The sequence below is a fragment of the Bombyx mandarina genome, chromosome 05 (genome assembly GCF_030267445.1).
Source record: "Bombyx mandarina strain Sakado chromosome 05, ASM3026744v2".
NCBI lineage: Eukaryota > Metazoa > Arthropoda > Insecta > Lepidoptera > Bombycidae > Bombyx > Bombyx mandarina.
The window spans coordinates 4242651-4255343 of record NC_143212.1 but is presented as its reverse complement, the minus strand read 5'-3'; the positions used below and the strand labels follow the sequence as shown (position 1 = coordinate 4255343).

The window sequence follows — 12693 nt, the reverse complement described above, 5'->3', positions numbered from 1 at the left end:
TTTAAGTAAACATAATCTATAAAATATTGCTCTAGCATTCATTCATGACATAAATGACAGAGTGAAATGCTCCTTTTCATTATAGCTGTTCTGCGCTGGTGCCCATCCTGAGATGTTTGACGCGTCCTCTTTTCCCTTCAGTATTCATCCATAATAACAACACATGCTTAAGCACGTAAACAGAAATACTATTTTTTACGCTTTATATGGTTAGTATCAACTGTGGGGTTTTATAGACGCGTTCCGAATCTCATCTCTTGTGATAGTTCGCATCACCATAATACGCATCAAGGCGCTTACTTCCTATTCAAATCATTTATTTCAAATTAAATGACATTAAAACATACTTGTCGAATGTCGAAACATGTTGTCTCTAACACCAATTCCAAAAAAAAACCGCCACATTCTTTAAAAGAATTTGCGAAAAAACCCCACCGGACTAATAATTCGTTTTTTAAATACCAACATTTTAATAGTTAGTACTTTTTTTAATAACCAATTATCGTTTCTTTATTTGATTCTTGACTTTTAAGTTTTCTCGTAAAATATAAGTCGTAACTTATAAATGCCCGTTTCAGGCATAAGTGCCCCTCGCACGGGTGTCAACGGCACAATTCTGCCGAGTGCGCGAGACGTCAGCGTGACTGTCCACAGACCAAGCTACGCTCACGACTCTGAGTTCACTGTGATGCTGGCCGTGTGGGGACAATTCGTAGACCACGACATAACTGCAACTGCTCTTAGCAAAGGTAAGATATGCATCTATACTATCGTCGGGTTAATACGTGAACTGCTCTCTAAGTTAATTCGCCATGTATTGGAGTGATGTAGGCAAAATAAAAGAGAACTGTTCAAGTCCCCAATTCGTGTAATACTGTCATAATTTAGTGTGTGCAGTTACAAATATAAGGTTGGGCGAGCTGCACACTACAAATTTCAACTTGATTAAAGCCGAACTGGCCCAAGCCTGGACGCTATATTAAGAACCTGGCACGTCATACCACCATGAAGTATAGCTTCGGTCATTTTTCAACCCAATCCTCAGCTAAAACATGAGTTGAGATAGATAACTCATTTCTTTTGTTGGTCAAGCCCTGTCGAAGCCCACAAATATCACGATTTGAACAACCCTCAGACACAGCCTACTAAGTTTCTCGCCGGATCTTCTCAGTGGGTCGGGTTTCTGTTCTGGTGGTAGATTCTGCGAAGCACTGCTCTTGCTAGGGCTAGTGTTAACGATGTCAGGTCAGAGCCCCGTGAGCTCACCTACTCGCTCGGTGAATCTAGTATGACCCCTCGAGTTCACTAGAATAGATAGGAATAAAAAATACTTGAATTTTGCCACCCCCTCTGTGAATTCACGAAGTCCCAATTGCGTTGAGTTATATCGGCTATCCTGCCGTTGAGATCGCGGCCCCTGATTGCTTTGTTACTGAAATATACACCCTTAATAGCAACCACCCTTACTATCACTCCCTATGATTGAATTAGAGGGAAGTGTAGAGTACTGCCGCAGACAGTTGATGCAGCAGTAATAGTAGGTCAATTATTGTGTAACAATAGTATATGTACGTGACAGCAACCTGGTAAAGCCCTGAACTGTGCATAGACACCATATTATCACGATAAATATAATATAGTTGCGTTAAAATGTGCAGATATGGAGATCTAAATGGTCTAACTTCTAAAACAGCTTTTTTTATTGCTTAGATGGGTGGACGAGCCCACAGCCCACCTGGTATTAAGTGGTTACTGGAGCCCATAGACATGTAAACATAAAATGCGCCACTCACCTTGAGATATAAGTTCTGAGGTCTCAATAGTTACAATGGCTGCCCCACTCTTCAAACCGGAACGCATTACTGCTTCACGGCAGAAATAGGCACGGAGGTGGTACCTACCCGTGCGGACTCACAAGAGGTCTTACCACCAATAACTGTGCTTAGTTAACTGTGAGCTTCGTTTCCAGGTCAGAACAGCAGTGCGCTGTCGTGCTGCGACCCCTCCCAGCCGCCGCACCCGGAGTGCTTCCCGGTCCAGTTGGACGTGGAAGATCCGTTCTACGATGCGTTCAACGTCACCTGCATGGAGTTCGTCAGATCTGCTCCAGCACTCACTTGTAATTACGGTAAGATCTACACGCTCCTCACCTCACAGTTACAATCATGACAAAAGTTGCAAAGCGATTTTTTTCTAAAATATAACAAAACTTCTTTGGACAAACGTGACGTATGAAGTTCATACTAATACAAATTTTTCTAATGAAATACGTACTAAACAAATGTTCACGATTGACTTCCACGGTGAAAGAATAACATCTTGTAATAAAAACCCGCAAAATTATAATTTGCATAATTACTGGTGGAAATACCTCTTGTGAGTCCACATAGGTAGGTACCACCACTCCGCTTGTTCCTGCCGTGAAACAGTAATGCGTTTCGGTTTGAAGGGTGGGGTAGCCGTTGTAACTATACTGAGACCTTAGAACTTATATCTCAAGGTGGGTGCCGTATTTACGTTGTAGATGTCTATGGCTATGGCTCTAGTAACCATTTAATACCAAGTGGGCTGTGAGCCCACCGATCTATGTAATAAAAAAAGAAAATAAATGATTACCTGATACAAGATCTTATATGTGCAGTGGTGACTAATTATATTATTTACGAAATGCACGCATGCATTATTATGGTTCTATTATCAAATACTATTTATTATATTTCTATAGTCACAGATTTCGCCAAGACTACACTATAGACTATACTCGTAATATTAAAGATAAACAATATTAACCTATTCTCAATTTGACCACAGACTTTAAGCAATAACAAAAGTTTGACAAAAAACAAATAGTATAGTACCTATAGTAGTGTGTGTGTGTCAAATACATGGTAGTGTGTGTAATGTTTTCTTTATTGATTTAATGTATTTTTAATGTGTACGGTTTGCACATACCTAACCAATACGTGGACACGCCGTGCACAATGCACGATGCATTGTGGTGTCAGGTTATTTTATTGCATTCTTAGCGCAGTGCACTTAGCAACACGCACTCGTTAAGACGTTACCGTCTGTGCTTAACCAATATAATAAAGGTGCTCAAACAACATACTAACTCTTTGGAACTCTACAAACTTCCCCTTGAACCCCAACATAATGCATAATTTAAAAAAAAATAGCATTGTGCACTCCTTCTCTATATTCTCTATAAGTGTGGGAAATTTCATACTCCTCCGTCCGCACGATTTTCGTAAAAATAGATACAAAGTTTTTGCTTCACGTATTAATATATAGATTTTAGAGAGACGTTCATGACACTCTGAACTCAAAGGTTTTCAAGGAATAAATGCTGTGAATTCTACGATTCCAGTAAAAAAAGTAAATGTTCAGGTCCCCGTGAGCAGCTGAACCAAGCCACAGCCTTTATCGATGGTTCCACGGTCTACGGGTACACGGCTGCCAGAGCCGGCCAGCTCCGAAACGGTACTGGTGGAACTCTGAGGATGCTGAGGGTCGGGAGTAGAGATCTCCTTCCTCCTTCCACTGATCCAAATGACGGCTGTAATACGGTTGAGATGAGCGCTAAAGGACGCTATTGTTTTGAATCAGGTGATTGTTTTTTTGGGTTTAATTTTAATATTCAATCATGAAAAAAAAAAACTTTTATAAAATTCTCTGATCTTCATGTATTTCCGTTTGCCAACTACTGCATTGTGTTACTAAATAGATCTACTTCGATTTCGACCAAAACTACAGTACTTCCTTAAAAATTCGATAAGCCATTGTACAAGCCTGTAAATTACACGTATCATTCAAAAATACAAAGTATATTATTAGTGCCAACAGTATCTAAGTAAACTCTGTGGCAAATGGACAAACAGAGTAAAACGTAATTAAAAGGGTTCCATACGCTATTTTAAGACATGATGTTAGTAATATGGTTTCTTGTGAGTCCGCACGGGTGGACATAATTATCCTGCATATTTCTGCCGCGAAACAGTAACGCGTTCCGATTTTAAGGGTGGGACATTTTTACCTACCTAATCCTTGGTAGTCTAAAGGGATATTCCAATTTCGCGCGGACCGGTAGATGAACTCATGGGCTCTACCTGAAAGAATTGCTAACACTGGTCCTAGCAAGAGCAGTAGTTCGCTGAATCTACTACCGGATCGGAATCGCGCCCACCAAGAAGATCCGGCGAGAATTCAGTGGGCTATGTCTATAAGCTAGTTCGCTCGTCGAACTCTTCGTCGGAGTTGACGAGTTTGACGAAGACGGTGCTCGGTGCTAAAAGAGCCTAAAAACACCGAAAGTGGATCCGAGGGATCTGACAAGACATGTTTTGGGCGACGGTGGTTTTATTTTGCCCCGTCGCCTGGGTTGAATATGGGTGGGACAGCCGTTATACAATACGACAGAGCTAAACCTCATGCCTCAAGGTAGGTAGCAGCATTTCAGGAACGCGCTCATTGATTCATACAAAAATAAAAATTATCTCTATTGGTCAGGCGACGACCGCGCCAACGAGAACCTCCACTTGACGACCATGCACCTGATCTGGGCGCGACAGCACAACCGCGTGGCGACGTTACTGCGCATCTACAACCCCACGTGGACCGATGAGATCGTCTTCCAGGAGACCAGGAAAATTATTGGTGCACAGATGCAGCACATCACTTATTCTGAGTTCTTGCCGTCGATATTAGGTCAGTATGAAATTTAGATAACAACGTGGGAATTTAAACAAACGCACTGCTTCAAGCTTCTGAGACAACTTTATTAAATACCTTATAAGAAATAAAAATCATTTTTATTTTCAGCCGCTATTAACCACTTATTATACGTAGCATCCAATTTAAAATTAATCGAAATAAATTTAAGAAACCTATATTTATAAAAGCCCGGTGCGTACAGTACGACACACCGCATGGGCGTGCCGGACAGTCTCGTGCTCATTATCGGGATTTCTTGTCGAACCGCTCTTTTCGATATCGAGTAGCGGGTGCTCCTCACCGCGACCGCTCACGACTGGAGTCCCAGGAGGCTATGTCCTCTCGCCGCTCCTTTTTAGTTTATTCATCAACGACATTCCCCGGTCGCCGCCGACCCAGTTAGCTTTATTCGCCGACGATACAACCGTTTACTACTCGAGTAGGAACAAGTCCCTTATAGCGAAAAACCTCCAGAGCACCGCCGTAACCTTCGAACAGTGGTTCCGAAAATGGCGCATAGACAGCGAGACCATAGAACTTATATCTCAAGGTGGTTGGCGCATTTACGTTGTAGATGTCTATGGGCTCCAGTAACCACTTAATACCAGGGTAGCCTGTGAGCTCGTCCAACCATCTGAGCAATAAAAAATAAAAAACCTGTCTTCTTGTTCGAGAAGGGTTGCAATATAGAGTGTACAGATGTTATTATTGCATCAAAGCCATTGTTTCCAGGTGAGGACGTTATGTGGGCTCTGAACCTGACCGTGCAGGACAGCGGCTACTCCGACATGTACGACCCGACCGTGGACCCCTCCGTCGCCAACCATTTCTCTGCAGCCGCCTTCAGATTCGCCCACACACTCCTGCCCGTGAGTATTGAGTTCCCGACACGCAACGCTATTAGTTACTTTGAAATCAACTTTGACAGATGCTCATGGATTGTAAGTTTTTTGATTCTTTAAGGAAGTCGCCATTAGTATTGGCCATCTATCATAGATCTTTTTTTTCTTTTTTATTGCTTAAGTGGGCGGACGAGCTCACGGCCCACCTGGTGTTAAACGGTTACATGAGTCCATAGACATTTACAACGTAAATGCCGCCACCCACCTTGAGATATAAGTTCTAAGGTCTCAGTATAGTTACAACGGTTGCCCCACCCTTCAAATCGAAACGCATTACTGCTTCACGGCAGAAATATGCAGGGTGGTAGTGCCTACCTGTGCGGTAGCCTGATTATCTTCCACCGGCTGCGGCTCCACACAAATCGCTGCTTACCCTAAGACAGTTGAGGCTTTAAAGTACCAATTATCAGTTTAACCCGTTTTTATGGTTACGAACATCTGAACCAAAGTTTTTGTTGAACAGTAATATTTAGGATCTTGAAATTTGCATCTCAACAGAAGCGGTGGCTTTCAAGTAGCCTGTGATCTCTAGAAACCACTTCACTTAACATCTAGCACATCTGCAATTAGCGGCTTAGCTCTGCCCTTGGCATTTCTGACGTCCATGAGCGACGGTAACCACAAACCATCAGGTGGGCCGTATGCTCGTCTGCCTACAAGGGCAATAAAAAAAAAGATGTGTGGTGTCGTGGGACACCGGATTGGAACGAAGTTCCTTATTATAAAAATATTAATTATAAGTTCTATTCGAGGTATATAGAAAATAATTATTCGAGTATACATTTTTATTATGATTTTTGATTGATAAAAATAAAAATAAAACTACTTTATTATTTTATTATTTATTTACCTTTTAAACCTTCTCTGGACTTCCACAAATAATTCTAGATCAAAATTTTCCAAATCGGTCCAGCCGTTCTCGAGTTTTAACGAGAATAACGAACAGCAATTCATTTTATATACATATATAGATAACATACAAAGCAACATCTATTTATATGAAAAAGAATAATAACCGTCTTCACGTAGACTATACATTAGACACTGTATGGCCATCATACTAAGACTATACATAAATAATAAAAATCTTACGTTACGGACGTTTTTTCCCGGTTCCGCATCGTCCCATAAGGAATTTCGTTCCAAAAAAAAACTTTCGTGAGAATTAGTTTTACCTTTGCTCTTTCAGGGCCTAATTCACAACGTCGAAGCGAACAACGGAACAGTGAACTACATCCAGCTCCACCAGATGCTGTTCAACCCTTACACACTGTACAACGACAAGGGAAGCAAGAACGCCGTCAAGTCAGCCATGGACACGCTCGTGCACGCGGTCGATCCTCACGTTACCAGCGAGGTAAATAATAAATACCAATATCCCAAGTGACCTAGTGGATAAGACGCCCGGTGCATTCGTGTCGAGCGATGCGACTCTGTCGGTGTTCGAATCCGGCAGACGTGTACGAACTTTCTATTTTTTTCCTAGCTATGCTGATAGCCATGAGAGACTATTTCAGCTTTACCCTAACGTGTAGGTGAGCTCTCGGGGTTCAAACCGAAAGTGTTGCTAACACTGGCCCTAGCAAGAGTAGTGCTTCGAATAATCTACTACCGGATCGGAAAAGCGACCCACTGAGAAGATCCGGCGAGAAACTCAGTGGGCTGTGTCTATGGGTTAGCTTACTCGCGAGCCCTTCGTCGCAAGCGATGGGTTCGGCGAGGACGGTGACCGGTGCTTGAGGTACCTAAAAGCACCGTTAATGGATCGGGAGGATCCGTAATGACGTGTTTTGGGTGAGGACGACTGTTTACCATTCGGTCCAAAGGATCAGGTGTGTAATTACCGGCGGCCACGACAAGAGGGTTTTCGTGTCGTGCCGCCTTCTCTCAGTTATTATCTAATTAAATACGTACATAAACATATGTTCACGATTGACTTTCACGGTGGAGGAATAGCATCGTGTTATATACTTATACTCGGAAAAAATATGTATATGTGTACTTACTGACGGTGTGGATAGGTAACATCATTTGAGGTTGAGGACTTTGCTCTAGCGGTGAACCCTGCAATTTGATAAAATAATCTTGAGTTCCAGATACCACATGTATACTGTTACTCAGTAGTCTGCTACTTATGTTGGTGCTGGAAAAGAAATCCTTATCGACCTGCGGTAGGTTATCAATTCAGTAAAACTGGATCAAAAATACTTTCAGTTGAGCAATCACCTGTTCGAGAACCCGGCGGTGGCAAGCGGCAACGCGACGACTCCGGCGCGGCCCTTCGGCCCCTGCGGCCTGGACCTGGTGTCGCTGAACATCCAGCGCGGCAGGGACCACGGCCTGCCCTCCTACCCGCACTGGAGGGAGCACTGCGGCCTCTCCAGACCGCACAACTTCAGTGATCTAAGTGACATCTTCGATGAATCTTCCATGAGCAGAATCGACAAGATTTACAAGTAAGCTCTTTTTAATACGCTTCAGACGTATGTATGTTAGTATGTAACGGAATCTTTAAAAATGATTTTGTCCCCCTTCAAAACGTCGCATTAACTCGGGTATACTTATTAAGGACCGATGACAATTCAATATTAAAAAAAATTGAAAAATTGAAATTCAACTAAAAAGTGAAAAATAAATAATAGCTTAAAAAAAACTAACAAAATACGGTTTTATAGAAAATCTAACTAAAAAATAGAAAAAAAAACTTTAATAAATTTGAATTAAGAATACGTTTACTTACTACCACTATTAGTCAGTGGATGGCTGGTGCCAGAACGTGGTTTCAGTTCGGTCCCACCCGTGCCACCATCGTCCCTATATCTTTTTTTTTATTGCTTAGATGTGTGGACGAGCTCACAGCCCGCCTGGTGTTAAGTTGTTACTGGAGCCCATAGACATCTACAACGTAAATGCGCCACCCATCTTGAGATATAAGTTCTAAGGTCTCAGTATAGTTACAACGGCTGCCCTACCCTTCAAATCGAAACGCATTACTGCTTCACGGCAGAAATAGGCAGGGCGGTGGTACCTACCCGCGCGGACTCACAAGAGGTCCTACCACGAAGCTAGCACACCAGCGAGTTCAAAGAGTCCCCGGGCGGGCGGTGGCAACAACGTTTTTTTTAACTTACCTATAGTTTACACAAAAATAGTTTGAAACTATTTTATGATATAAAATCAACTAAATCTGTCACCAGTAACGTGGAGGACATAGATCTGTACACGGGCGCTTTGGCCGAGGATCCTAAGGGTCGACTCCTGGGACCCACTCTCACCTGTCTCATCGCAGACCAGTTCTTAAGGCTGAAGATCGGAGACCGTTTCTGGTATGAGACCTCTGACACGGTTGTCGGCTTCACCGCCGGTAAGTACCAACACCGAGTTATAGAATTTTCCAGTTCATATTTAAATAAATTAACAAATGGATGTTATGTGTTTTTATCAGTAAATATAATTAATGTGTACGTAGTTAAATATACAGGATGTCCCAGAAACAATGGATAATCCTGAAACACCTCAAAGTAGAACTATTGGGGACACAAAATAAAAAATAAAAATAAAATTTCTTAGTTAGTACCCAAATTACGTATTTTAAAAAAAAAGTTGGTAATTTCCATACTGCTGTGCATTTCTGGAATATACAACAGCTACAATAAATGAAATCCTTAGGCTTTTTGGTGTTATAATATTCTACATGGACTATACTAAGGAATATGCAGGAAATCGTATGAGTAGCTAGTGTAATTCTTTACAAAAGTTAATCTGAACTTAAATTTAAACATGAGAGGGATTTGGTATTTTTTCTTTATTTTTAATTTGGGTACTACCTAAGAATTATTTTTTTATTTTTTTTTTGAATCTTCAATAGCTCTACTATGAGGTTTTTCAGAATTATCTATTCTTTCTGGGACACCCTGTATACATTTTAAAACTGAGTAATTATGCGGTATTTAAGTTAATTATTTAAAAATTAAAAGCATGAGGCAAATCTACTTTTGGTAAAACATTAAAGCCTTTAAATCTTAAAGATAGTTGCATTAAATATTATTCTGAGAGAGTTAACTAAAACAGAAACTGGTTTTTGACTAGAGTTCGAAAGATAACATTCCTACAGTTCCGTCTCGTGGTGTGCTCTAGACTTAATACTCATCACACCGCGATGCATTCATTCAGACCGATCTTCTCAGTGAATCGCGTTTCCGATCCGGTTGTAGATTCTGTGAAGCACGGCTCTTACTCGGGCTAGTGTTAGCAAACGTCAGGTCAGAGCGCCGTAAATTCTGTGCCTCTACCAGTTCTGTGAATCTAGTTCATACCTACTAGATTTACCCCTCGAGGTTACTAGAATAGATAGGCTGTGGTTTGTTATTTGTCCCTCGCATTCGCGGGATATTTTACTCCGAACATATAAAAGTCCAACACACAATTTCAACAATATCTATAATGTGTACCATATTAAAATATAAACTAAAAAAATATAATTTTTACATTCAACTTAAATCGACGCGCGCCAATCTTGTTGCATGACGTCACGGGACACCTGCGCGTTCGGGAATGCCGATCGCGACCGATGACGCCCGAATGTGACCGAATGTTGCACGCTACAAGGCAAAAAAAATCAGACAACACTGATAGAAACTTTCCTACTCAGAACAATTGACGGAAATACGGAAGACGACTCTGGCGGGCGTGATCTGCGCCAACGAAGCCCTGCTGGATGTGGCCCAGCCGCGCGTCATGGAGGCCGTCAGCGCCACCAACCCGCTCGTGGACTGCATGGAACTCCCGCAGCCCAGCTTCAAGCCCTGGGCCGACGGAACCAACACCAAAACCGACAAACCCGGCAAGAAGAAGAAAGGGAAGTAGTGTATACACCACCATGTAACAATTCGGGTTACTACGATAAGAAATATATTATAGATGTATAAGCTAAGCAAGTACAAACCAATGAAAACAAATCATGCTCTATTCAAAGTTGCCTAACACCTTGACGCTTTCGACCCTGGTCTGCGCTTCCGGAGATGGCTTGTGGTAATGACAGCGTCTATCTTTAAACCAGAAGTATCTTAAAGTCGACAGCAATCCAGTCTACCAGTTCGAAGAATCATCTAACATTTCGTGAACATTTTGCATTTTATTTCAATTTAGTTGAAAATTGTTTTCCATGACCGCCTTTTACATGATTAATCATTAATTAATAATAATTCGGTAAATGAAGTGCTTTTTACATTACTAATTTAGCATTTGTAGTGTAATTACTATTTTGATTAAAAGACCTAATCATTGGAACGTCATGGCAATTAAATTATTGATATTTTTTTGCTAAAACAAGTCTACGTCAAACAAATTTCATTACAAAAATGTTATGTTACCAATGCCACTGTTATTATTATTCAATGCTAAGTATTGCATTTAATAATGACTAAGTAATATTTTATTATTGTCTGTTGTAGTACCAACTTTGATGTAATCATTGATGTAGGGTTTTTATATATCAATGAATGTAATTATGTACCTATTATCTGTTAATATTATTGTGTTATTGTTTATTAAATACCTCCTATTAGTGAAACACAATTATTTATAATAAACGACACATTGTTCAAATGGAAATTATATTTTAAAATGAGATTGTTTTTTTTTTATAACTAAGACATTTGAGCTATTTTCTGGAAAAATTGTTTTGCTAATATCAGTTATTTAGGCGCTTCAAATTTTAAATCTAACAACTTGCATTCTCATATTAAGTTATTTTTAATAAAATATGAAAAGATGAGAAAAATACTCGTATTTTTAGTATTGCAATACTATCAGGCGCGTGAAGTAATCAGGTGCATGATAAAAATTTCCAAGAAGATAACGTTTCTATCACTTTTGTTTACTGATACCTTACAACGTTTTCCGGTGTCGATTGGTATGACAATAAGAGCATCCGTATTTGAATTACGTAATTACAATTCCTTACATAATTAGTGCGCCACAAATCATTCTTGAATTCGGTTCATAGCATTCAATCAATTTACACTTGAATTGTTTATTGTCTGGAACATTACGCATGTGTTAAAGGACGTTGACAAGTCGATACAAAATTTCGTCAAACGTGTAATAATCAAAAACACATTTACTTTTCATACGTCTACAATCTCGCAATTTGGATTGTCTTTTTTTTGTCATAATTATAGATTGGATTTAATCGACTTATCTATTGTTTAAACATTTCGATTTAAACTGTGAAACAACTCAGGTAATTCCCGTTGTAGTAAGCTAATAAAATTAATTTATTATTGTACGCTTGTATACATAACAATGAAATGACAAAGCTTCATTGTTAATGTGGATTGGAGCCGTATTCGACAGTGAAGATGAGATGAACGCTGCTAACTCCGAACACAATTTAGCACGATAGATAGTAGATTAACTGACACATCGGAGCGCGGGACTGTCTCTATCTGTCCGTCATTGCCTACATTACGGGTTTAGAATTTTTATCTAAAGCGCCTAGTTTAAAATATTAAATGAACGTTGTTTATCGATTGGTTATTGCAGCTTTATCTACGGAAACAATCCTGCGTATTACTAATGACATATTTTAAAGTTATCAAGTACCTAATCTTCTGATCAAATGTCAACTTAAATTTAAACCACTTTTTTTAAATAATAGTTCTTTATTAATGTAATGTATGTTGATTCGAGTGTTAATTATTATAAATAAATAAAACTAAGAAAGAACTCATGATTGTTTTCTTATTGTTGGCATAGAATTGTGTAGTTGTTATTAGCGTAGATAGAGCAGGAATTAATGCTCTTGTAAAGCATGTAAGGAGGATCGACCGCCCACTGGCGCGGTGTTGGCCATACTTGAAAAACTCGTATACAGTGTCTTAATAGCAAAAGCTTAAGCCATAATAACTGTCATATAACTTCTGTTCATTTCTAAATAATATTAATATATACAATGTATTAATTTATATTTTACTAGCGGACCGCTCCGGCTCCGCTCGGGTCTTTAACAAAAATGTCAACGATATTTGACGTTGTTTTATTTTTTTAAATAAAAGAACACTTGTTCCGGCATAACTAT

The 12693-nt window shown here is 39.9% G+C and overlaps 1 protein-coding gene across 1 annotated transcript in view; it reads left to right on the top strand.

The window, feature by feature from the left end:
• cd (peroxidasin homolog cardinal) overlaps nucleotides 1-12338 on the top strand; it is a 32173-nt gene extending 19835 nt beyond the window's left edge. The window contains exons 6-14 of the mRNA XM_028178364.2: nucleotides 579-749; nucleotides 1970-2128; nucleotides 3388-3606; nucleotides 4507-4704; nucleotides 5443-5579; nucleotides 6802-6969; nucleotides 7827-8068; nucleotides 8810-8976; nucleotides 10264-12338. Of these exons, the coding sequence (XP_028034165.2) occupies nucleotides 579-749; nucleotides 1970-2128; nucleotides 3388-3606; nucleotides 4507-4704; nucleotides 5443-5579; nucleotides 6802-6969; nucleotides 7827-8068; nucleotides 8810-8976; nucleotides 10264-10478 (1676 nt within the window). The 3' untranslated portion in view covers nucleotides 10479-12338. The remainder of the gene's footprint in view (nucleotides 1-578; nucleotides 750-1969; nucleotides 2129-3387; nucleotides 3607-4506; nucleotides 4705-5442; nucleotides 5580-6801; nucleotides 6970-7826; nucleotides 8069-8809; nucleotides 8977-10263) is intronic.
• Nucleotides 12339-12693: the final 355 nt, after the last annotated feature.